General features: G+C 36.2%; 2 protein-coding genes across 2 annotated transcripts; one reads left to right on the top strand and one right to left on the bottom strand.

The window, feature by feature from the left end:
* Nucleotides 1–139: 139 nt before the first annotated feature.
* Nucleotides 140–21,181, bottom strand: pou6f1 (POU class 6 homeobox 1). The gene is given in 13 exon segments (XM_044121896.1): nt 140–3,104; nt 3,832–3,963; nt 4,049–4,136; nt 4,865–5,098; nt 6,243–6,371; nt 6,458–6,717; nt 7,756–7,981; nt 9,297–9,433; nt 10,349–10,541; nt 11,620–11,637; nt 11,640–11,666; nt 13,095–13,187; nt 19,358–21,181. Coding segments are annotated over 13 exon segments (1,929 nt in total). The 5' UTR covers nt 19,385–21,181; the 3' UTR covers nt 140–2,739.
* dazap2 (DAZ associated protein 2) lies at nt 15,298–21,113 on the top strand. The gene is made up of 4 exons (XM_044121867.1): nt 15,298–15,453; nt 17,873–17,991; nt 18,073–18,321; nt 18,398–21,113. The coding sequence occupies exons 1-4, from the start codon at nt 15,441–15,443 to the stop codon at nt 18,524–18,526; spliced, it is 510 nt and encodes a 169-aa protein (XP_043977802.1). The 5' UTR covers nt 15,298–15,440; the 3' UTR covers nt 18,527–21,113.
* Nucleotides 21,182–22,869: the final 1,688 nt, after the last annotated feature.

Raw genomic sequence — 22,869 nt, 5'->3', positions numbered from 1 at the left:
CAACTTCTCCATAGGTTATGCCTGAAATGTCAACAGAGGACATGTGGGAGTAAAAAATTGGAGAGAGCCAGCAGGTTGGTGTGATATAAAAATAATAATAATTTAAATGACAACCAATATAAATACAAATGCAAATACATTCAAGTATTTGTTAAAGATGGTTTATTCTTTTGACAAAAAAAGACAAAAATCATCAAATGTTTATTTTGTGGAAATCTGAAACTTCAACAGCTTGCTAAGTGAAATGAGTAGTACCTTATATTTATTCTCAAATAATGCTTTTACTTTTCTTTATTACACAACTTAATACAATAAACATAATTATATATTTATTTAAAATTGCTGAGCAGAAAGGTAGACATTTTAAAGCAAGACTCATGTTTTTATGTTTAGGTATACTGCATTAAAAGCCCAAAGTTCTCCATAAGGCAACCATCAGATAGAGCATAAAATCAAGATATGATTTCACAAACTCAAACATTTTGTATTTATGCATATTAGTAAAAATTTTGTTGTAATTTACATTTTTTCATCTGCATATATAGTAAATAAAAGTTTAGCCATTTTGCCAGTAGGCTACTGCTACATTTTGCAAAAGCTTCTTACTAATCGATAGCAGTAAACAAAAACCTCTTTTATTTTTTAAAAAACACATAAATCTGGTACTAGACTGAAATCGTGATTGCAAGCGGCTCAATTACTTTCCCTGCTTTCACTAAAGTGCAAACAAATCCTTAAATAACGGCAAGGATAAAAAGAAATGCCAAAATAAGTTCCCATGTGAAACGTCCATAAATTTGTTCAAACTGAATATTCTAACCAAACAATCCGCATTTCTCCACGCAGCTAAGCTGATAATGTTTTTTATTATTATTAGTTTAAGGAGTTTGATTTCAAATTTTACGAGGAACATCAAAAAACATGACAGTAACATCTACATTAAATTATATTAGGCTCCATACAGGCCAGTCAGGATTAGTTTGTTGGCACTCCTGGTAGCAAATAGTTTTAAAATAAACCCATTGTAGATATAACTTTTAATTTGAGTACATTCAAAAATCAAACTAACAATTGGAATAAACATAATTAGAGCATTTTTTATTATTATTATTAATTAATTTATTTCTATTATCTAGTAATCAATGACTTCTGTTATGAATAAAGAATAACACAAGGAGGAATTTATTTTAGGCTGGATAAGAATCCAAATTTACTTTACTAAAATAAAACTCTGACGCTCACATTTAAAGACCTACAAATACAAGTCACCAAGTTTCCATGGCAACCATTTGTATGAGAAATCTAGCAGAGAAGAGCTTCATTTATCCTTACAAACATAAAAAATGTTTTGGTAAAAAGATGCACAGAATTAACCTTTTGCCACAAATACTTGAAGTGAGCCAAAGAATAAATATGGATAAAAGCTTTTTCAAAGGAACTGTGTAAAATAAAAGATGAATTTAATCAGAAATCTGGTGACCTCTGCATATAAACTGAGTTATTACATCAGAGGAACTAATATTTGTGGGTTGTTTTTCTCCTCTGAATACATTTCCAGTGTAAATTTAACCTACTGCATTGAAAGATTAATTTATTTTAGGGCTTTTTCATGCATCTTTACCAGAGGTGCCAATAAATATATACCTAACTGTAATTTTCTACTTAAAGATATTAGGTAATGAGGCAAAATACCCTCTGAACAAAACAAGCATTTAAAAATAAAGTCCAACAGACAGATTGGTGTATTCATGCGTCAGAGTCGCCAAAGTCACACATTCAGCCATGACACATGAAACAGAGACACCCAAACTTTTAGATTACAGCAAACCTGGTGTGTCTGCAGCGTTCGATGTGATCAAAGCTGAGATTGTGACAAAGTTCACGCGGTTTGACCAAATGAGAAATAACAATCTCATGTTTCTGATTATCTATCAAAGAGGTGATTGTCCCAAAGCGCTGGGCAGAACTAAAGTAACTGCTGTTCTGTAAACACTTAAAACTGAAAATAAGGTTATTGCCTTTTCAGAGTCTGACGAACCTCCAGGTAAATGACCAGCTAAAACTGTCCTATTATTCTGCATATTTTTCAAATATGCCAACAACAGAATAACATACAAAAGAGCAAAACCGATACCGTACAAACACTTAAAATATATGAGAAGGGTTAGCTTATAAAACCACTTATTAAAAAAGGTAGATCAAATTTCTTAAATATGGCATGTCACTCTGCAAAAACACAAAATCATGACACAAAAGTATTTTTGGTCCAGTTTCAAGTGCAAGTTTCTATAAGATTTCTGCAAGAAATATTAGCTAATTTTAAGTCAATAACTCCTTTCCTTTGTTCTATTAGATTATTTCAGGCATAACATGAAAAAACATTGTGATATAAGTGAAATAATCTGCCAATGTAACAAGTAAAACCTCATATTTCTAGCTGCAAGTTATTTGTAAGTTAGTTTTTTCCTATTAAATGCACTGGTATATTTGCATCAGAAACTAGACTAAAATTACTTGGTGAGGTTTTGTGTTTTTGCAGTGTAAAACTGTAAAACAAAAGGACCATGCAGTGTAACTGAATATGCACCAAACTGTGTTCACATACACAACCTGAGAACACAGCTTTAACTCGTTTTTCTTACACAACTTTACAATTTTCTTGATTTTTATTTAGAAAAACAAAACAAAAACAAACTAAACTTTCTACCCACCCAAAAGAGGATGAGAATGAGGTTGTTCCTAAACCTGGAAGACGTTGATCTTGCTCGTGTTCTTCAGTGTCTGTCGTCTGTTGCAGAACCAGACCCGGACCACCTCTCTGTCATAATTCAGTTCTCTTGCGATCTCTGTAATCTCTTGGCCTGTGGGCAGAGCGTTCTTCTCAAAGTAGGAGTTAAGGACCTCGATCGCCTGCGGCGTGAAACTGGTGCGCCGTTTGCGCTTTTTGGACGGTTCGCCGCCAACGAACTCCATTAGGTTCTGCTGGCCTTTCTGGTTCCAGTGCTCGGCCTCAGCCAGCCACTTCTCTAAAACCGGTTTTAGCTTCTGTGCGCTCTTGGGGGTGATGTCAAGCTTTTCAAACCTGAGGCGGAAAGGAAGGGAAACTTTTCCAATCAACAATAGAAATGACAGCAAAACCTAAAATGGACCTTTACAAAATGAGTTTTAAAAGAAACTTACTCAAAGTTCAAATTTTACACATTTTTGTATGTCCATTTGGGTCACTCCTGCTTCTAAAAAACAGTCCAGAGCTTTAAGAATAAGGCATATGCAATAAGTTGCTTTTTGGAGTCCAAAACATTAACCGTTTCAAAAGCCTTGCGAAAGTAACAAATCAGCAGGCACTGCCCCATTTTAAGCTTTTAAATTCATTTAGGATCAATAAAGGCGAATGAATGCCAACACACAGAACACTTTCAAAAATCTGTTGCATAAAATCTAAATGAAATACACTGATATTTGTGGCTGAAATGACACAAAATGTAAAAAAATAAAAGTGAATACTTTTGGATAACCATACTCTGATTAATTTAACTGTAAACGGATAATTCAAATAGGATCCGTTTCCAGTAATATAGCCGTTAAAGCACATCCTGTCTTTCAGTGAACCGTTCCATTTGTTCCTCAGCAGAATACGATCATCAAAAACGTTCCCTTCCCTCTGTGAGTCAACATTTTGGCTGTGAAGAAGAGCTGTCTGACGCACTGCACACAGCGTCAGCATGTGATGAATCACTGGCACTTTTACAAGGGGAAACACAGAGGAAAGCTTCAAAGGAATCTGTTGCATAAAAAAAATGAAATACAGGTGATATTTGTGGCTGAAATGACAGACTGTAAAAAATAATGCAGTGACTGTACTTGTGTCTGAACCATACAGCCGACGGATCTTGAAGTTCTTGGCAAACTCTCGGATTTCCTCCAAATTAATCCCTTCCTCGCTGCTGGCTGCCTGCTGAGGCTCTGAAATTGTGAGGAGCCTGGTTAAAAATATCTGGCTGCTGTTTAAACATTCCTCTGTTGAGGGTAGAGAAGCAGGTGTACGTACTGCTGACAAGCTGCCCCACTTTGGCCATGTCTCCACAGGCGATGGGCGCTGCTGAGGTGAGCGCGGTCGGGGTCTTCAGTGCAGACGGCTGCGGTGCAATGACAACAGGTGACTGAGTGACACTTGTCAATGAAAATAAACAGTAATGGTCACCATTTATAGATGCTGCTGATTTGAGGATGAACAGAAACTTCTACATCTCTCTGCTCTCTTAAAGTGGCAGTATTATGTTTTTCCAGGCTGTTTTATAGCACAGTTGAGCAACTGCTGTACGCTACCTTCACTTGTTATTAAAACATTATATGTATCCAATAAACGAAATTTGATACATATTTCTTTTAAAGCCTTGAAATTGGGCCTCTGTGTCTTTAAAAATTTCTGCTCTTTCTGAAGCCCCGCCTTCAGGAAGTCATCATAACATTTTTACTAAGCAGCAGTTTGTATGATGAACTCAGTAGATGCACAGTTCCACCAGGTGTTTGCTAATTCCTGCTGGCTAGTCTGAAGGAGCTGAGTGCTCTGTGAGCTTGAAAACTTGGAAACTGCAGCTTTAAGGAGGAGCTGCGCCTCGAAGGCGGGGCTATGTCCACCCAGCTGTTTTGCATAGATTAATGGTTGCCATGGAGATTAAAGGATTTCTCAATCCTTGAATCAAGGCAACACTCCAGATATGTTTTGGTGAGCTAATAATATGATAATATGATGAACAGCTCAAAAAAATCTATTTTACATAATACTGCCCCTTTGATTTCATTGTCACTAATTCGGTTTATTTCAGGGCTTTTCTTTCAGTTCAAACAGGATTTGTTCTTCTACCTGAGCGTTTGGCTTATTAACTGTAGGAGGAGCTGTAGTTTTGGGCAGAACTGCAGCAGAAGTTGCAACGGCAGCATGTCCGTTTCCCAAAGTTGCAATAATTTGGCCGTGGGTGTTGAGGAGCAGCTGTGGGGCGATGGTCTGGACCTGCAGACCCTGTAGGGGCAGAGAGGGAGCTGCAGTCCCTCCAGCCAGAGACCCTGGGTTCAACAGCAGAGGGAGGGTTCCTATCACCTGCACATTGTGTAAAGCAAAAGAAATTATTTCAAACAGCAATATAAGCAGTTGAAATTAGAAGTTTACATACACTGAATAATAAAAACAACTTTTTCCCCAGTAGCTGCATTTTCATTAACTATAAAACTGGACAAATTGAAATTCTGAAAATAAATTTACTTGATGGAAAAAGCAATTTTGAAAAAAATTTTTGTTTTCTGATAAAAAGCTTTTGCGCTAGAATGAGGTGGTTTATCGGCCATATTGAAATAGATGTATTTTGCAAAACTGCAATGGAAACACTTTTTTTTACATCACACCAGTAACATGATCAACAACCAGATGCTACTACTGACGAAAATGACAAAGAAGATGACAGGAAGTAGTTGGAGGACGATGCTTTTGTTTGTTTCGGACAATATGCAGCTGGATTAGAACGAGTACGGTACTTTTTAATCAAGATTAAGGTATTATTTACTTTAAACAAGCTCTAATTTCTGGCTGAAAAGTTACTTTTAAGTTAGTTTTGTCTTATTTCAAGTGACCTAAATGATTTGCATTAAAAACTAGACAAAAAGTACTTTGTAAAGGTATGTGTTTTTGCAGTGATTTCAAGGTCTGCAATGTGAAAACACAAAATCTTTCAAAGTAGTTTTAGTATAGCTTCTAGTGCAAATATCTTATCACACTAAAGATAAGACAAATGTACTTCTATACATTTTGACGAGATGTAGCTAGTTTTAAGTAAATATTGCATTAATAGTGATCAAAAAGTACTGGTACCACTGCCAGATTATTTCACTTACAACATAAGAAAATGTGTTATCAGTGAAATAATCTTCCAGTGGAACTAGTCTTTTTTTTTTAATCAATATTAAGGTATTTATTATTTAAAACAAGCTCCTATATTTTGCTGAAAAGTTACTTATAAGTTAGCTTTGTCTTATTTCAAGTGTGATAAAATATTTGCAGTCGAAAGTAGACCAAAAATATTTGGTAAGATTTTGTGTTTTTGCAGTGTGATACCACAGCACACATTGACAGGTTGGGTGAAGTTCAATCCAGGCTTATTTGGTGGTCATGACCGATTAGGTTTAAGAATTAAACACCTGTATCACTTAATCTCACATCATATCACAGCTTGTTTGTGACTGCAACCTACCTGACCCTGGGCGTTTGTGATGATCTGGCTGGTGATGCCAGCCATACTGGGCATGGCGCTGTTGATGATGGGAGTTGAGGTGAGAGAACTGAGGAAATGAGGCTGTGCACCCAAAGAAGCAGCACTTATCTAAGAACATATATGTATAAAAACACGGTTAAAGATGAGAAGCAAACAGGCAAAATGTGAAAAATGATTAGCTGCATGAGCCCTACAATGGCCGGGTTGATGGACAGTCCTGCTGTCTGAAGCGCTGCCACGGAAATGTTGGGCTGGGAGATGGTGTTGGCCACAGAGGTCACCTGGGCAGCCGTCGCCTGGGCATTAGTGACCTGTGCATTGGTGACTTGAGTTTGCTGAGGAGGCACCTGCTGCACAGACGTCTGCACCGGCTGTACAGGCGCTGCTTGAGGCTGGAACATTGCCTGTGTATTCGCCTGCAGCTGGGGCTGGACTGAGTTCAGAACTGTTGCAGCTAAAAAGAGAAAATGACAAAATGGAGCAATTAGGTGATGAGATTATTAATATTTAAGAGTTTACATAGCTTTATGCACCTCAAAACACAAAAATGTTCCAAGTGTTTTTGGTGCTTTTTAGTACAAATATCTTGGTGCACTTGTAGCAAAATAAAACATAATTACAAGTAAGTTATCAGCAAGATATAGAAACTTGATTTAGGACAATAATTCCTTAATATTGGTTAAAAACAACTTGTTCCACTGGCAGGTTATTTCACTTACATGGGAAGAATATGATCCAAAGAAGTATTCTTCATAAAAATCAAGAAAATTATGGACAACCGCAACCATCCTCTTCATTAGACTGCTTTGGCAAAAGAGAGTGTGTTCAGTCAGAGACTTCTTGAAATTCACTGCAATACAGACTGCTACAAGAGATCCTTCCTGCCAACAGCCATCACTATCTATAATAACTATCTGAAGAATTTGATTTAAAATGAGCTACAACAACATTTAATTTTCCTTTGGGATCAATGAAGTTTTTATTTTGTTTTAATTTGAATAAGTGAATAACTTATACTGCTAGAAAATCTGGTTTTTCACCAATACAAAGGAATTATTTACACGATATAGGACTTGTTTTAAGTAAATAATTTCTTAATATTGGTGAAAAAGTATCAGTTCCACTGGCAGATTATTTTACTAATGTCATAAATGACAGTTGGACACTGTGCCGTTACCTAGCAACCACAGCCAATCCCAGCCCCGTCACCTAGCAACCCAGTTCTAGTTCCACTGGCAGATTGTCACTTGATTTCACTTGTTTTCAGTATTAAAGAATTATTGACCTAAACCAATCTCCTACATCTTGCTTAGAAGTTACTTGTAAGTTAATCTTGTCATATTTCAAGCCTACTAAAAAGTAGAAAAAATATACTTGATAAGATTTAGCATTTTTGGTAGTGTGGGAAGTAAAATAACTAAGAAAGAATCTAATATAGATACATTTCTGGATGACAGAGGGGGAAACAAGCAGCGGGTAAACTGTATTTTACCCTGTAGGCCAGCAAAGGGCAGCTTGAGCAGATTCCCAGCTGGGTTTGTGGCTGCAAGGCCAGGGAGAGTGGCTACGTTGGTGGTTGGCAGAGTGAAAACCGCTAAGCCGCCCTGGCCGGCGATGGAACCGGCCATGTTGAGGGGGATAAGCAGAGGTTGACCCAGTGAACCCGTCTGAGCCATCATACCAGTCATCAAAGTGGCCAGGCTTTCCTGGGTCAGAACCTGGTGTTGTAGAGCACAAAGTGGCAAAATCCTTATATACCTGTACAGGAAAATAACTTAAGTTGGTGCAATTTGTCATCTAAATCTATTTGGATGACAAATTGCTTTTGTTTATGTAGAATATGATCTCACACTCAACACCATCACTGAGCTCAACTAGGCCTGTCACAATTAAAACATTTTGCTGGACAGTAATTTGTCATAGTAATTACTGCAATAAACAATTCCATTGTTGTTTTGAAATTATTTTCAAGTAATATAATGATAACGGTATAGACTGTAATTTTGTAAATAATATTTTACACTGGACCTGGAAGATGTTTTAAATATCCAAAATGAAACACCACAACCAAAAACAACAAATTAAATGGAAATAAAAAACCACACAGAATGGATCTGTAAATAAAAAATATTATTTTGTGTCTGTAAGTATCAAAAGGTATTCAATAATTAAAATGAAAATTATTGAGCTCATTTTAATTTATTCAGAAATATATTGATTACTCTCAATAAACTCAAAAAATGCTTACATCTCTGCTAGTATTTTCAAAGTTATTTGCACATTTTTATTCTTTTCAAATAATATTTCTGCTGGTATCTGCACATCTTTGCTGTTTCAACAGTTTTCTTTTCACATATTATAAAGTGTCTGTTGCTTTTTAATGCACACATACATGCATATTTTGTACATTTTTAATTAAACAACTCAGATGCACATTCGTTAGGACTGTGGTGAACAATTTTTTATTACTACACTGTGTTTATGTTGAAAATTTGCCCTTACTGCGCAGTATTTTTATTCTTTATTCTGTTTTAATATACGTACATATATATACACATAATATTCTGTCTTTATGTGAGTCTGTTTTGCTGTTATTGTCTGTCACTTTGCTGCTATTGAACAGATATTTTTTCCATTTTGGAACAAAACAGAATATTTCCATTCTATTTTATTTTAACAACTAATGATTTTACTTCTTCCTCTGTCTTGTCATACATTTGCCTAAGTCACTCTACATTTGTCTGCAAAGACCTTGAAAAGTTATCAATATAAATAAATAAACTATAGAAAACCTGTTTTTGGTTTTCTAAAATGAGGTCTGCAATTATATCTGAACAAAGTTTTAATTTAAATATCCTCAAGTGAACTTCCCAAAAACTGAAATTCGGCCATTTTTATTCTCCTCTTTAAACAAGGTAATAAAAGAATTTTGAATGAGGTCAGACACTGATGTTGGATGACAATACCTGGCTTGCAGTCTTGCCTCTAATTTCTCCTAAAGGTTTTCTCTAGAGTTGATGTCACAGTTCGTACCTGTGGACAACCTTGTACTGTAATGGGCATGGTGGCCTGGGGTTGAGCTATGGAAACGCTGAGCTGAGCTGCAGGATTCACTGTTTGGACAGCAGCAGCCGACGCATCACCAGACGCCCCCTGCTGCTCACTGACCACTGCAGGACACAGATGTTTGATTTGTCTTTACCATCAATCAAGTTTATTTGTGTTGCACATTTCAGCAACGCGGCAGTTCAAAATGCTTTACGCTGAGAAAAGATACAAAAAAATAAAACATCACAAACACATCATAGAATTAACAGTTATAAAAACTAAAAACAGAGGAGAACCATCATTAAAATTATGTATACACCTTAAAATGTTGGTCAATGTTCTATTTACTATGGTTCAAAGGCAACTCTATAAAAGTGGGTTTTTAGTCTTGATTGAAAGTAACTCCGTGTTTTGGATGTTTTGCAGTTTTCCGGAAGTTTGTTCCAGATTTGTGGTGCTTAGAAGCTGAATGCTTCCTCTCCATAGCAGAGAAGTAGCATGGAGAGGTAGCTACACAACAACAGCTAAACAACAGCATGGCGAGGTTGTTTTTCAGCAACCTCTGGTGAGGTTTATCACTGTTAAACGGTGATAAACCATTTAACAGTGGTAAACGATTTATCACCGTTTATCACTGAACGGTTTTGGTGATAAACCATTCAGTAATTTTTAAACTAACAACAGTATTTTAAAGTCTATTCTCTCAGTATATGAACTTTAGAGCTGGGGTGATGTGCTCTATCTTCCTGGTTTTAGTCAGAACGCCAGCAGCAGCGTTCTGGATATGGTTGATTCTTTTTACAATCATTTTTTTCCTGTAAAGACACCGTTCCAGTGACTAAAGATAAATACATGGATGTGTTTCCCAAACTCTTGCTGACACATCAGTACTTTATTCAGACGATGGAAGGCTGACTTTATAACTGTCTTTATGTGGCTCTGAATGTTCAGGTGTGAATCCATCACCACACCCAGATTGCAGACCTCATCGCCAGTTTCCAGCTGTAAATCATGCTAGATTTAGCTGTGCGATTTACCTGTTTCCCCAGTGCTGTGGGGCGCTGTGAGGCTGTTCTGGATGCTGGCAGCTTCAGCTTTCTCTGCACACTGAGCCATTTCCTCCTCAGCAGTTTTGCCCTCATTCTTCCCATCGGGTACCGAAGACGGCAGAGATGCGTCAACCTCGACTTCTAGTACACGAATTGTCTCCTGACCAGACATGACAATAACCTGCAGGGGCAAATTATGAGGTGATTAGAGATCTAGCAAATAACTATCCAACAGGATGAGAATTTAGAAATTCAATTTAAAAGTAAGCTAAATTATTAAAAAACAAGAAAATCCTCCTTGGGTTCTTGTAAAAATATTTAAACCTTTTTAGACTAGCACAGTCAGAACGGATGGCGAACATTAATTTTCCACTCTTGCCAAAGACTCTCAATTAGATTTAGATTTGAACTTTGATTAGGCCATTCTAGTACATGTGATTGCTTTAATCAGAACCGCTCCAATGCAGTTCTGGTCGTATATTTAGGTTTGTCCTGATAAAAGAAAGAGTCTTTTGCAGCCTCTTGGGATTGTGCTATATATAGTATATTCCAGTTCTGACCCTTGAAATTATTTTGTTCGGCCCCTGACCACAAGTAAAACATGACAACATTTTCTCAACATAATAGAAAATAATTGATGACCCAAAAAATTGGAAACAGATTGAAGCCTTTTTTTATGATTGGAGCTTTAATAAAATACAAATTAAGGATGTGGGCACCTGGGTTAGGGCCACTATGGTGCCTTAACCACAATATAAAAATTGTTTTACTACTGCAACACAATTAACTGTCACATTAATACATAGTTCTATATATCTGCAGGTAGGAAAAGATGCATGATGGGTTTAATTTGTACTCTAACCAGCCAATTTCTCCAGAAATTTCCCAAAGAAATCTACTGTAACTTCTTAATTTTCAAATATTGTTTATACAATATATATAGACACCGTGTATATATATACACACACAACTCACCTGATACCGGCTTTTGAGTTTTATACAAAGCATTAAAAAAATCTTTGGTGGCCAGTAAGCCCTTTCTATTGTCTGGCACAGTTCTAGAGATATGAATACTTTTATGTGCTAATGTCAATCATTTCCCCGTCTACCAGCATGTTCTAAACCCAGCGCTGACCAATAGTTGATGATTCACAAAGTGAAATAATGAAAGACCAAGCAGAGGCAGCAAGGCGGCTGGAAGGTAGGATGCAGAGGAGACAAACGCAAGGAGAAAGAGAGAGAGAGATGGTAATGCATACCTGGTTGTCCCTGGCAGGGGGAATTTCAAAGTGCAGGATTTAAATGGCTGAAAAAAACTTCTGCTGTCAGACAGTGAATGGCTAAGGAGGACAGAGAAGCCGAGCACATGTTAGGACAAGATGACCCCCAAAAAAACCAAACAAAAACCAAAACTAACTTAAAAAAAAGGCGTATGAGTGCACCGAAATGACGGAGAGGGCATCAGCCAACAAGCAGCCCAAGCAGCGCAGAGGCTCAGCTTTATGCCTCTGTGAGCAGGATTGCTTTGGCTTGCCAGCTATGTCTACACAAAGCGTTACAGGTGAGAAAATCCACAACAAATTATTAATAAGCATGGCAGTTTAAACACTGACAGTCTTTGAAGCAAAGAGTAGCAGAAATGATCAAGCATTAATACAGAAGTGAGTTTTGATCTCAATGGAGAGCCGTGTGGCAGACAGTTATGTTTTTATTATGATGGGGAAAGTTATCGCTTGAGCGATAAAAGGAGAAAATGTGGTGAAGATCAGACTTATTGTAATTACACAATTCCATGGTTAAGTATTTGTTCTCCTAGAACTTTTGAAAATTTTTCACATTGCAACCACAAACTTTGACATATTTTACTGGGATGCTAGTTGAAACCAACACAACATAGAACATAATCAGGAAGAGGAAGAAATATGATCATTTTTGACCACAACAAAAATTTTGAAGTGATATATGTGTTTGTATTTTGCTCCGCACTCTGATATAACCAACTAAAATTATGTTCAATTAATTGCTGTAATTGGTTTACACAGAAAATATGTCGAAGGTGGTCAGACGAAGCTAAATTTAAAGACATTAGCAATGCAAAGCAATATTTTGGAGTGAATCTAACTAATACTGCGCAACAGCTTCAACAGACTATAACTCCACAATGAATCATGTGCCTCAAGGGCTTTTATTCATCCAACCGGCCAAATATATAATCATATCCAACTGAATAATACGAACAAGAAGGTTTTTTTGATTACAATACTGCAAACGTTGATAATGTGATGACAAAATTGTGGAGCCCAAGTGTAAATGACACTATAAGTGCATGGTCTAATCAAAGTCCAATTGACCTGTGGCAAAACTTTAAATTTGATGTTTGTAAATGCTCTTCACCTAGTTAAAATAAGCTTGAGCAATTTTGCTAAAAAGAATGAAAAAAACCCTTTAATTTCTAGATCTGAAATAGCAGTAGAGATATAATTCAAAAGAACTAAAAGTGGTTCTAAAGAGGTTTGAGTCAAATGTATGTGACTTTTCAGACGTTTAATTGTAACAACTTGGAAAACTACGCTTAGTTTATCTCCAGTTTCACAACGATGAGTTACCTTGAGTAAGTAAATCAAATAATATTCAAATAAAACACACTAAAGTTTGATTCTGTGCTGTGACAAAATGTGGAAAAAGTAAAAGGAGAATACTATTATAATGTTATGAATAACAGGTGATCTTTTACCTGCTCATTGACAGTGAGTGGGGCATCTTGGGCAGGAAAATCCTGGGAGTTCATGGCTTGCTGCACCAACTTAGACAATGTCTTGCAGGCATCCTAGATAAACATATACTGATTATCCAAATATCACACCTAAAAAAAAATAGAGATTCTTTGTTTTATTGCATTTGTACTTTAACTCAAATGCTGCCTTTAAAATAAACCAACATGCTAATATTCCCTGTTATTCCTGACCATTTTAGTCACAGCAGACGCAGACTATTGAAAGGGGCCTGTAAGTATAAACAGGCCATATTGTGTTGCATAAAAGCTGCAAATAAACATGATCAAACATGGTTAAGATATCCACGAAGTGGTTGCAAATTCTGAACAGACTCCAAAACAGGCTCAAGATGGTGCGTTTGTTGCAGCAGAGCCCCCCGAGAGATGAGGATCTGTCAAAACTTCAGCGGTTGTTGATGGGCACCCCACCCCCATCCTGGTCAATAAAAGCCACTTTTTGGAGGACCAGCACAATTCACAGCCGACGGAAATCCTGTCAAACCGAGACGAGAGCCCGAATTTTATGCATTTCCCTCTCTTTATCATAAATATATAAATTATGCTAATTACGAGCATTGCATATTAACCAAAACTCATTTCCTCTCGCCATTTCGCTGCTCCGCGCCAGCAGCGAGCTTGGACACAGTGCGATTTTTATATGCAACTTACCGCGGAAATGCAGCTTATTTCCCGTAATCCGCCGCTCTTAAAATGCTCCTTGTCACAGTTTGTTTCAGTCACACATCATTAGAAATTCATCTCAGCTCCCAGACAGGCGCTGTGACTGCACACAAAAGAGAGCTATTTGCATTGATAAGGAGGGCTGCAATGTTAGGATCTCCTCTGCCTTAATATTTAATGACGGTGCCCTTTCTGCAACAGTTCACACCATCAGGAATCCTCCAGGTGTCTCCCGGAATCCCCCCAGAGCTGTAAAGTCGGACAAAATTGCCCCAAAATTGTCCTTTTGCACTACGTCATGAACATAATTTATGCAAGAAAAAAAATCTTGCATTGAAAAATGTCTGCCTCGACTTGAGCGGTGCCATGGTTCTCTTAAAGGGGACGTGCACCGCATTGAGAAAGTCGAGCAGTGTTTGTCACACGCTGAAATAAACATTAGAGGGAATTCGGATATACAGTTGCACATTAGTAGATTTTAGAGTGACCAGTTTCAAATCGTTTACATATTTGAATTTGGATAATTATGGCTTACAGCAAATTAAAACCCAAGGTTTATATATTTTTTGTTTACTAAATTTTGAAGTGAACATAGTAAAACAGTACAACAGCACAATTCTTTTATTTTTTTCAGTCATTTTTATAATATGTAATAATTGGAAAATAACCCAATGTTGATCAGTAATTAACAAAAGCAATAAACACGGTGACATTGGTTGCTAAAAAAAAGGAATCAAGCATTATTGTAAAAAATAAAAATAAAAAATAAATAATAATAATAATAATAATAGCAAATGTTTTTAATCCTCAGATAATCTGTGTTATTTTGAAATAATTTGAAACCACTGCAAAACATATACATTTTCTTCTTTTAACCTTAATTTAAAAAATGTTGTTTTTGTTATTTTCGTTGAACATGATGAGCCAAATTAAGCTAAATTTTGCCTGTATCACTTAATTGTAAAGGTCTAGATTCATAACTTTAATATCAGTATGAACATTATTAAAATGGGAACATTTAACATTCATATTTGTTATTCGCCTGGCTTTATAAGTTTAGAAAAAAAACTGATTTGTAAAATATCCAGTTTGGGAATAACTTTGCTATTGCAGTTTAAATAAATTTACCAATTTATTTAAAACTTTCTTATTTGTATATCTTATTTAAAGGTGTTCTTCCCTTTCCAGGTCAGGATATTTTATTTATGTATAATAATTTTATTCTTTGCAGTCAGACAGAGGTCAGCCTGTTTTTAAAATCTGTAATTTCATCATTTCTATGTAATAAATAATTTTAAAAATATATTCTATTTGAATTTCAAATTGTTATGTTTTTTATGTACTTATTTTTCTCCGTAATTTTTAGTTTTGAAGTTCGCTTTTTTTGCATTTTTGTTTTTCACTTAGCGTTTGAGCAATTTCCCCTTTTCCACCAGAGGGGGCGCGGGCGTGCGAACGAGCCGTGCGTGCGTGCAGCCGCAGATAAAGAACGGGTGACGTAACCACTTCCACAACAACAAGAAGAAACAAGGAAGTGTCAATCCGAAACCTGTAACAAGGCCGAGACAAGATACGCAGAGCTCCGTACAAGCTGATGTTCCTCAGCCTCCGAATCAATCCACAACAATGAATAACAAAGGTATTTCTCCGCAGCGGGTTCAGTTTGTCAGCTAGCTGCCCGTCAGTCGACGCTGCTGTTAGAACTAGAGCCGAACGGGCTGTCGTTATCTAAAGCGGACTTCACGTTTAGCTACGTACATAACAATAAACTGTCGCCTTCTGGGAAGCTCACTTACTGAACCTAAATGCGTCTGAAATACTGTAATGAATACATTTTTATACTTTCTCGTTAATTTCGTGTACTGATTCAGATCAGGTCGCATTTTGTTTTTTGTTGCTTTTTTAGCGAGCTACAACCCTTTAAAACGGCAAAGCTGCCATAACTGGACTGTTTTGGTTCGCTGTTGTGTTGTTAACATGGAAGTCCTATTCTGCTGCAGTCAGCCCGAAGGAGTGTTTTAGTTTGGGCTGTTAGCTGCATCCATTCATATTGTTTTCCTGTTTAGCTGATCATTTTAGACTATGAAAGAGGCTAAACACGCTTGCCTCCCCAAACAAAGGGCTGATGCTAGTTTTGCTTTCACAATAATTTAACCACTATGTTGTAACCGACTGGTCCTATTCATTAAAAATCAGCAACAAAGGAAAAGAGCTACATTTTAATAAACTGTTTTATCTTATGCTGTGTTTTTTTAAAACTACGTCACGTTTCTCTGTGATGGTATTAGAATAAAGTGAATTCAGTTTGCCTGGAGATATTTTTATTTTTTTTTGATAATTCTGAGTTGTTAGCTATATAATTGTAAAACATGATGTATATGGCAACTTAGGTTACATCTTATTATTCTCTTTTTTCAATTTAATATTTTTCAGATTCTTCTAATACTCAAGTTTTTTTTGTGAAATTAGCTTATATATATTATCATTTGTTATTCATCGTTCCTATTAAAGTATAGTTGTTTGATTGCAAATAACCAAACTGTCCACACTCACCTTGTAAAATTTAGTTTTTAATTTCAATTTACCTGCATAAAACAGCAAAATAAAAACCCAAATGCCTTAATTTTCTTACTGCTTTTGATTCATGTTTTAATATTTGATCGATATATGAGCCTTGTTTGTCCCATAGGTGATAGAAATTCTCCTTACACAGGATTAATTTCAAAACGCATACGTTGAAAGATGGTTCAATATAAAATAAAATACAATAAGTAATCCACATTGATACAAGGAGAACAAATTCAAGAGAACCATCTATGCAGAGATTCTCTTTGTATATTAATCTTTTATACAAATCGAAAATCAGCGTTTACACAAAATTTTATTTGATCTTAAATATTTAATTTGGTAGACGGAAAAAAATATTAGGGATACAAATTTGACCGAACAAATACAAGAGGGAAGAAGATGGAAATAAACATTGGTTGTTAATATCAGCCCAGTTTTATTTTTCAGATTACCGATATTTTAAATAATAACTAATATCGCCTGATTCTGATGTTAACACCGATATGTCATGAATTACTTGCAAAAATAATTCACTCCTGCTGAAGTAAAATAACATTGATTCTTAGTTATATTTTGCAACATGATTCACTCATTTTTAAGTGGTTATTAGCGGAATATTATCTATTCTTATTATTCTGCTCTTTGCAGAATAACATAAGTGTAACGAGGTAACAGTAAGTTAATCGGTCTGATTGTACGTTCGGGTTGCCAGCATGTGGTTGGCTGCTTAGTTTTAAAACAAGGTTACTTTATTTGGAGTGATGGTCTTTAGTTTTCACACTGTGACCAGTTTTTGACCAGAAATATTTACCCGGAGCAGAGCACTGTTATTTTAGCTCTAATTATGTTTCCATTAGAGCTGAAATGATTAATCAATTATTGAGATAAATGTCAACTAATTTAGTAATCAAGTAATTGTGTACGGACTAATAAAAGGACATTTGCTGATAATCCTCGTCATCAAGTGGCATAGTTTGGGCTTTACTCAATTTTTGTTCTGTAAAAAGTAAAAAAATATTTACTCTCCAGTTATTAATCAGTTAATCCAAACAATAATCAACAGATCAGCCATACGCTGTATTGATAATTCTCAAGCAGAGAAGACTGAACTTTTTACATGTTTTTGTTAGATGTGTTTTTTATTTGCAGATGCATCCTTTGCTACAAATGGTTAAGAGTTCACTAAAAGAATACTGTGTTGCATTTTAGGCCGATGTGTCATTAAAATAAAATTTTTATGTTTCTCTAGAAAAAAAAAAGAGTCCTCCTGTGATAAAATGAAAAATCTGCAGAATGTGCAAATTTCTTTATCCGGTTAATTGTTAGAATAATCGTTAGTTGCAGCCCTAGTTTCCATTCATTTTGTCCTGGTTTCACACACATTTTTTTGGCTTTATCATCATCCTTTAGTCCCTTCCTGAACCTGGGGATTCCCCGTCAGTCCCTGGGGTTTTAGTATTTAGTTTAAAACCGAATGTGTTGTTTTGCAGGTTCATATCCACAGCAGTCTGTGTACCCTCAGCAGAGTACTGCACCTGTATACCCTCCTGCTATGCAAATGTCTCCTCAGGCACCTCCCTACACAGACACACCACCTGCATATTCTGAGGTAATTTGGCAATCTGGAAGCTGGACACTATGATTATAATTTCTGAAGGTTTAATTTTGCTTTCTGTCTCTCTGTGTGCAGATATACCAGCCCAGATATGTGCTTCCACCTCAGGTGCCTGGTCAGGTGCCGCAGATGTCCTCTCCCTACCCTGGCCATCAGGTGTACATGCCCATGCAGCCACACATGCAGGTGGGTCCGGTGGGCCAGAATGTCCCCATGGCTTACTACCACATGGGAGCCGTTTACCCCCCTGGATCAACCATGATGGTGGACAGCGGCTTCGACGCCGGCGCTCGCTTCACAGCCGGCAGCAGCGTCTCCATCCCCGTGAGTGTTTACGTCAAAATGTGTTGCTTTAAGCAAAAACCGTCAACTGAGTCTGTTTTCCCTGGTTTCCCTTCAGCCCCCGCCGCCTGGACACCCCCCTAATGCGGCTCAGCTGGCCGCCATGCAGGGCGCCAATGTTGTCATGACACAGCGCAAGAATAACTTCTTCCTGGGTGGATCCAATGGAGGGTATACTATCTGGTAACAGCAGCTACTCCCCTCCTGGTTCATGCATAAAACCCCATCCCAGATGATTCCCCAGTTCCTTCTTTATTCCATACGCCTTCCTCTTCGGGCTGCTTGGCCATGCCACAATACTGATATCACCTAACGGAATGTAATATTTTAGAGCCCTTGTTAAAGGTACAGTACTCCACTTCTGACCTACAGATCAAATGATAATTCTCACTGCCTGAGAGGAAAAAAAGCTTCAGTTTTTAAATTTTAAGTCTCCATAATCGAAAGTCTTCAGTTGCTCCAGATTGGACTTTATTTCAGGCATCTGTGTCAGCTCAGGAGAGCTATTCTCCTTTGATCAAATGGTCACAAATAACACTGAGATATTCATGTATTCCTGTACAACTACTTAGATAAAATGTTGAAATAACAGACCTACATTATATAGTTTAGCTGCTTTATGGTGAAAGTAAAATGCAAAGAAGCAAAGTTACAAAGTCGCAAAGCGCAATCTAAAAGAAATCTCCACTTGTCGTTTTTGAAAAATCTCTAGTGTAGTTTAATTAATAGGAGTGTAATAGTTTTGTGTAAATACCAGTATGATGATCAGGGGATGTTACCGTCTCTGCTATATATATAAAAAAAAAAAGAACCAGCATCCTGGATGCATTTAGTTAGACCTGTCTTGTCTTTTGCACAGTATCAAAAAAAAAACACCACAATAAATTTGTTGCACAATGAACTTTCTGAGAGATTGTTCCATTTCAATCAGTTGTAAAATAAATAAATTTAATTTAAAGCAAAACAAATACGTGTTTAAGAAAAGAGTTAATGCAATATCTCAAGTGGTTTACTGTACCTTGTTGGGCAACTTGTAGATGAACATAGTCGAGTGCCAAAGAGCACTGGGGATAACCCTGTATCAAAGCAAATTAACTTCAGTAAACTTAAAGGAAAGAAATTTAAAGTAAATCCAAATAGTAAGATGAACAGAAAGGGGTGGTTGGTGTAACATTTTTAGCTTTTTATGTATCTTGTTTCTATTCCACAGTCGGATACCCAGAGTTTATCATTGCGCATTTATTATTCAGATCTACAGAGCTACGCTTTTTTTTTTAGGATTCTTTTGTTTACACATCTTTAAAGTTGTGTGAAAAAAAATCATTCTTCTTAGAAGATTGTAACCATTTCACAAAAATGCATTTAATACTTCAGTTTTCTTGGTTCAATATTTTGACTGATTTACACGAGTAGTTAGGCTAATGAAAACATTCGACAGTATAACCAATGAGCTGGTTGTGCCAAAGATCTAGCCGGCAATGCATTTAGAATAAGTTGTGACGTCAAATTTTAATCGTCACCGGTTGAAAAAGCAAACATATCCTTGAACAAGAAGTTGTGACACTGTCGGCTCCTCAAGCCTTCAGTTTCCCATGACTGCAATCTATTGTGGATTTATTTCTGTCACTATGTGTGAGTCACCTGCATCTTTGAGTTGCTGCATACTTTGCACCTTTTGCTAATGTACCTTTTATCTGACATGCACTGCTAAGCAAAACTGAAGAGTTGCAGAAAAAGGGCCTAATCTCTTTTTACATTCTGTTTTCATGACTTTTTAAATGAAAAGGAAAAAAGAAGCTGTGACATTTTTCAACAGTTTTGAGTCCATTTTTATTCCATTTAAAAACTTAATGTAAAGATGTGCCATGTTGTTACAAAAGCCTCAAAGTGTATGCAAAGATCTTGCAACGAGGCTACATGACTGTCAGCATGTTTATTTAAGTCATTTTTAAAAAATAAATAAATGCTTTCATGCATCTTTGGAGTCAATCAAAAACTAAATAAAGTATTTGAAGCTAGACATGTTGTCTGTATGGATACCACAACCTAATATTTGTAAGCATTTATCATTGTGGTGTGAATGAGTGTCACTGGGTATCCGACACGCAGCATAAAATTTTAATAGCTGTGGCTAACAGAAACAAAAGTCAAAACGTTGGCTGTTTAGTGATATAAATATTAACTAAATCCCAAACCAACTTTCTGGAAATCTGTTTCCTTTTTCCGACATGACAAGTTTTTAAAAAAAAACCAACTCCTGCTGTCACTTCAGGCAGCTTAACCTGTTTTTTATTTTTTGTTTGTTTTTTAAACAAAAAGGCCACAGCTATCAAAACTTTAACAGCTGTAACTCAAACGGAAGTTTTCTTCTTTTTTTTTCCATCTCTGCTCCGATTGTAAAGCAGCTTAAGTGGCTTCATTCCAGCATTATGAAGTACTGTAAACTCACAACTGACTAGTAGATGCTATGCCAACCACAGCCAGCAAACGGGACATTCTTTGTTGAAGGATTATGGACATTTATAGTTCAGGGATTCTCTTTACAACATTTTGTAAAATAGATGTATGTACTAAAGTGATGTGACGTACTTTGGTACACATTCTATCTTTTAAGATTACTAAAGGAGATGAGTGTCACTACGGTTTGCTGAGACATGTCAAGGATGAAATACTTTGGAAAAAAAAAAAAGAACTTAGGTGCACTTAACTTTTTTATACTAAACTTAAAATTTAAAATGTAAGTTTAGAATAAAGGTTATTTTGGAAATTTGAAATGTGGTAAGTTTGTTCTTGTATGCATTTGTGTAGTCCCTTGGTAGAATAGTAAAAAGTTTCCTATGTTGACATCTGAGATTTATTTATTTATTTTATTTTGGTTTTTGCCACAGGCATTAGTTTAATAAACATGCTTCCTATTTCCAAATAATAATAATAATAATAATAATCTTTGTAAAGCAAAGCAGTTATTTTAACACATACTTTATGCTGAAAATTACATAAACAGCGCATTTATTTGATTTATTGGTTTAACGAACTAGCTTCCCAGCATAAATCTCTAGAACCCAAGTGTCAAACTCAAGGCCCAGACGCCAAATTTGACCCTCAGTAGCTTTTCATGTGGCCCTCTAGACTCCAGACTCCAAATTACATTAATCAGCCCCTCCAGTTTTTAGCTATACCATGTTTGCTAACACTCACGCAAAATCTACAGATCCCTGCATTGTAATGGATAACGTATTACGAATTTTCCACAAAAACAATGGATTTAAGTGACTACCAACTCTCATCTGCAGGTGGCAGTATTTCTCACTCAGCCTCACTTCAAGTCAAGCTACTTGCAAACGCAAATAGCATAGACACTGACATTTAAAATTGTACCCAATTGCTAAAGTGTGTCTGTAGTTAATCTAATGCGCCACTTTTGATGCTAAAAAGCTTACTAAAATTGTAAACCTGCGAAGACAGAAGTGCCAAGCCGAACAAAATGGCTGTTAATGTTAATTCAATATTTGTGGCCAACACACACTTACCGGCTCCGTTCTCTTTCTCCATTGCCGTTGCTAAGGCAACCTACAATTCGAAAACAGCGACGTCATCGTTCACAACTTCTGCTGTTCGCTGATTGGCCCGGTAAAAATTCTAACGGAAAGTGAGCCCAGACCGTTCCGTAAAATGCGAGCTAGCATTTTACATGCTAATGTGGCCAGTTGGACGGAGTCTCGCGATAGCAGATGTTTCATACAGGATACTTCCCACGAAACTTAACGTCAAAAATAAAGGAGAAATATCGCGACTGATATTACAATATTTACTAATATCGCCCTTGCAAGATCTTCAAATATTGTGCGGCTTTAGCTTTATTAGCATTTGACCTTCAGCATTGCACTTGCATGATCAAAGTCAATCTATTTTTAACGTACAAATCATATTCAGCAGTTACTCTAGTACATGAGCTACAGAAAAACCTTTATTTTACTTAACTTCTTTAGGGTTGACTTTTACAAATTCATTGACCTGTCATCTTTGTGCTCACTTCCTACTTGTGGCCAGCAGTGAAGCTTTTTGGGAAATGAAATGTGGTTCTATATTTAAAAGCATGGAGAGAATCAATACCTTGGAAAATTGCATATAATTTCATAAAATATAAAATGGTAAATGTGTAACTTTTTCCATAGAAAAAGTTACACCTAAATTTCTTGCTCCCATAAATATATATTTTTTAATTTAAACTAGTGCAAATAAAGCTTTTTAAATACATTTTTAGATAATCACTTTCCATGCAATTTTTCCAACACCTCTTTTTTGTAGAAAGCAAACATGTCACTGTTCATAGAAGTCTAATGGAGCAATTTTACAGAATAAAGAACCCTCATTATAGATTGAAAATACTATCTTTACCATCTTCCACACATTAAAAATAAAGTTTCAAGAAACTCTATATAGAAAATTAAATCAGATGCAACAAAAGCAGTTTCTGTATTGTCATTTTTTTTTTTATTAAAGAGAAAAGAAACTAAATGTAACAGCCAA

Source organism: Gambusia affinis, linkage group LG01, assembly GCF_019740435.1.
Source record: "Gambusia affinis linkage group LG01, SWU_Gaff_1.0, whole genome shotgun sequence".
Taxonomy (NCBI): domain Eukaryota; kingdom Metazoa; phylum Chordata; class Actinopteri; order Cyprinodontiformes; family Poeciliidae; genus Gambusia; species Gambusia affinis.
The sequence above is the reverse complement of the archived record's forward strand: the minus strand, read 5'-3'. Positions and strand labels throughout refer to the sequence as shown.

Excerpts from the sequence above, each read along its gene's own strand:
- dazap2 (XM_044121867.1), top strand. Across the intron at positions 17,992-18,072 it reads CACCACCTGCATATTCTGAG|ATATACCAGCCCAGATATGT; the intron begins GTAATTTGGCAA and ends CTCTGTGTGCAG. Across the intron at positions 18,322-18,397 it reads GCAGCAGCGTCTCCATCCCC|CCCCCGCCGCCTGGACACCC; the intron begins GTGAGTGTTTAC and ends GTTTCCCTTCAG.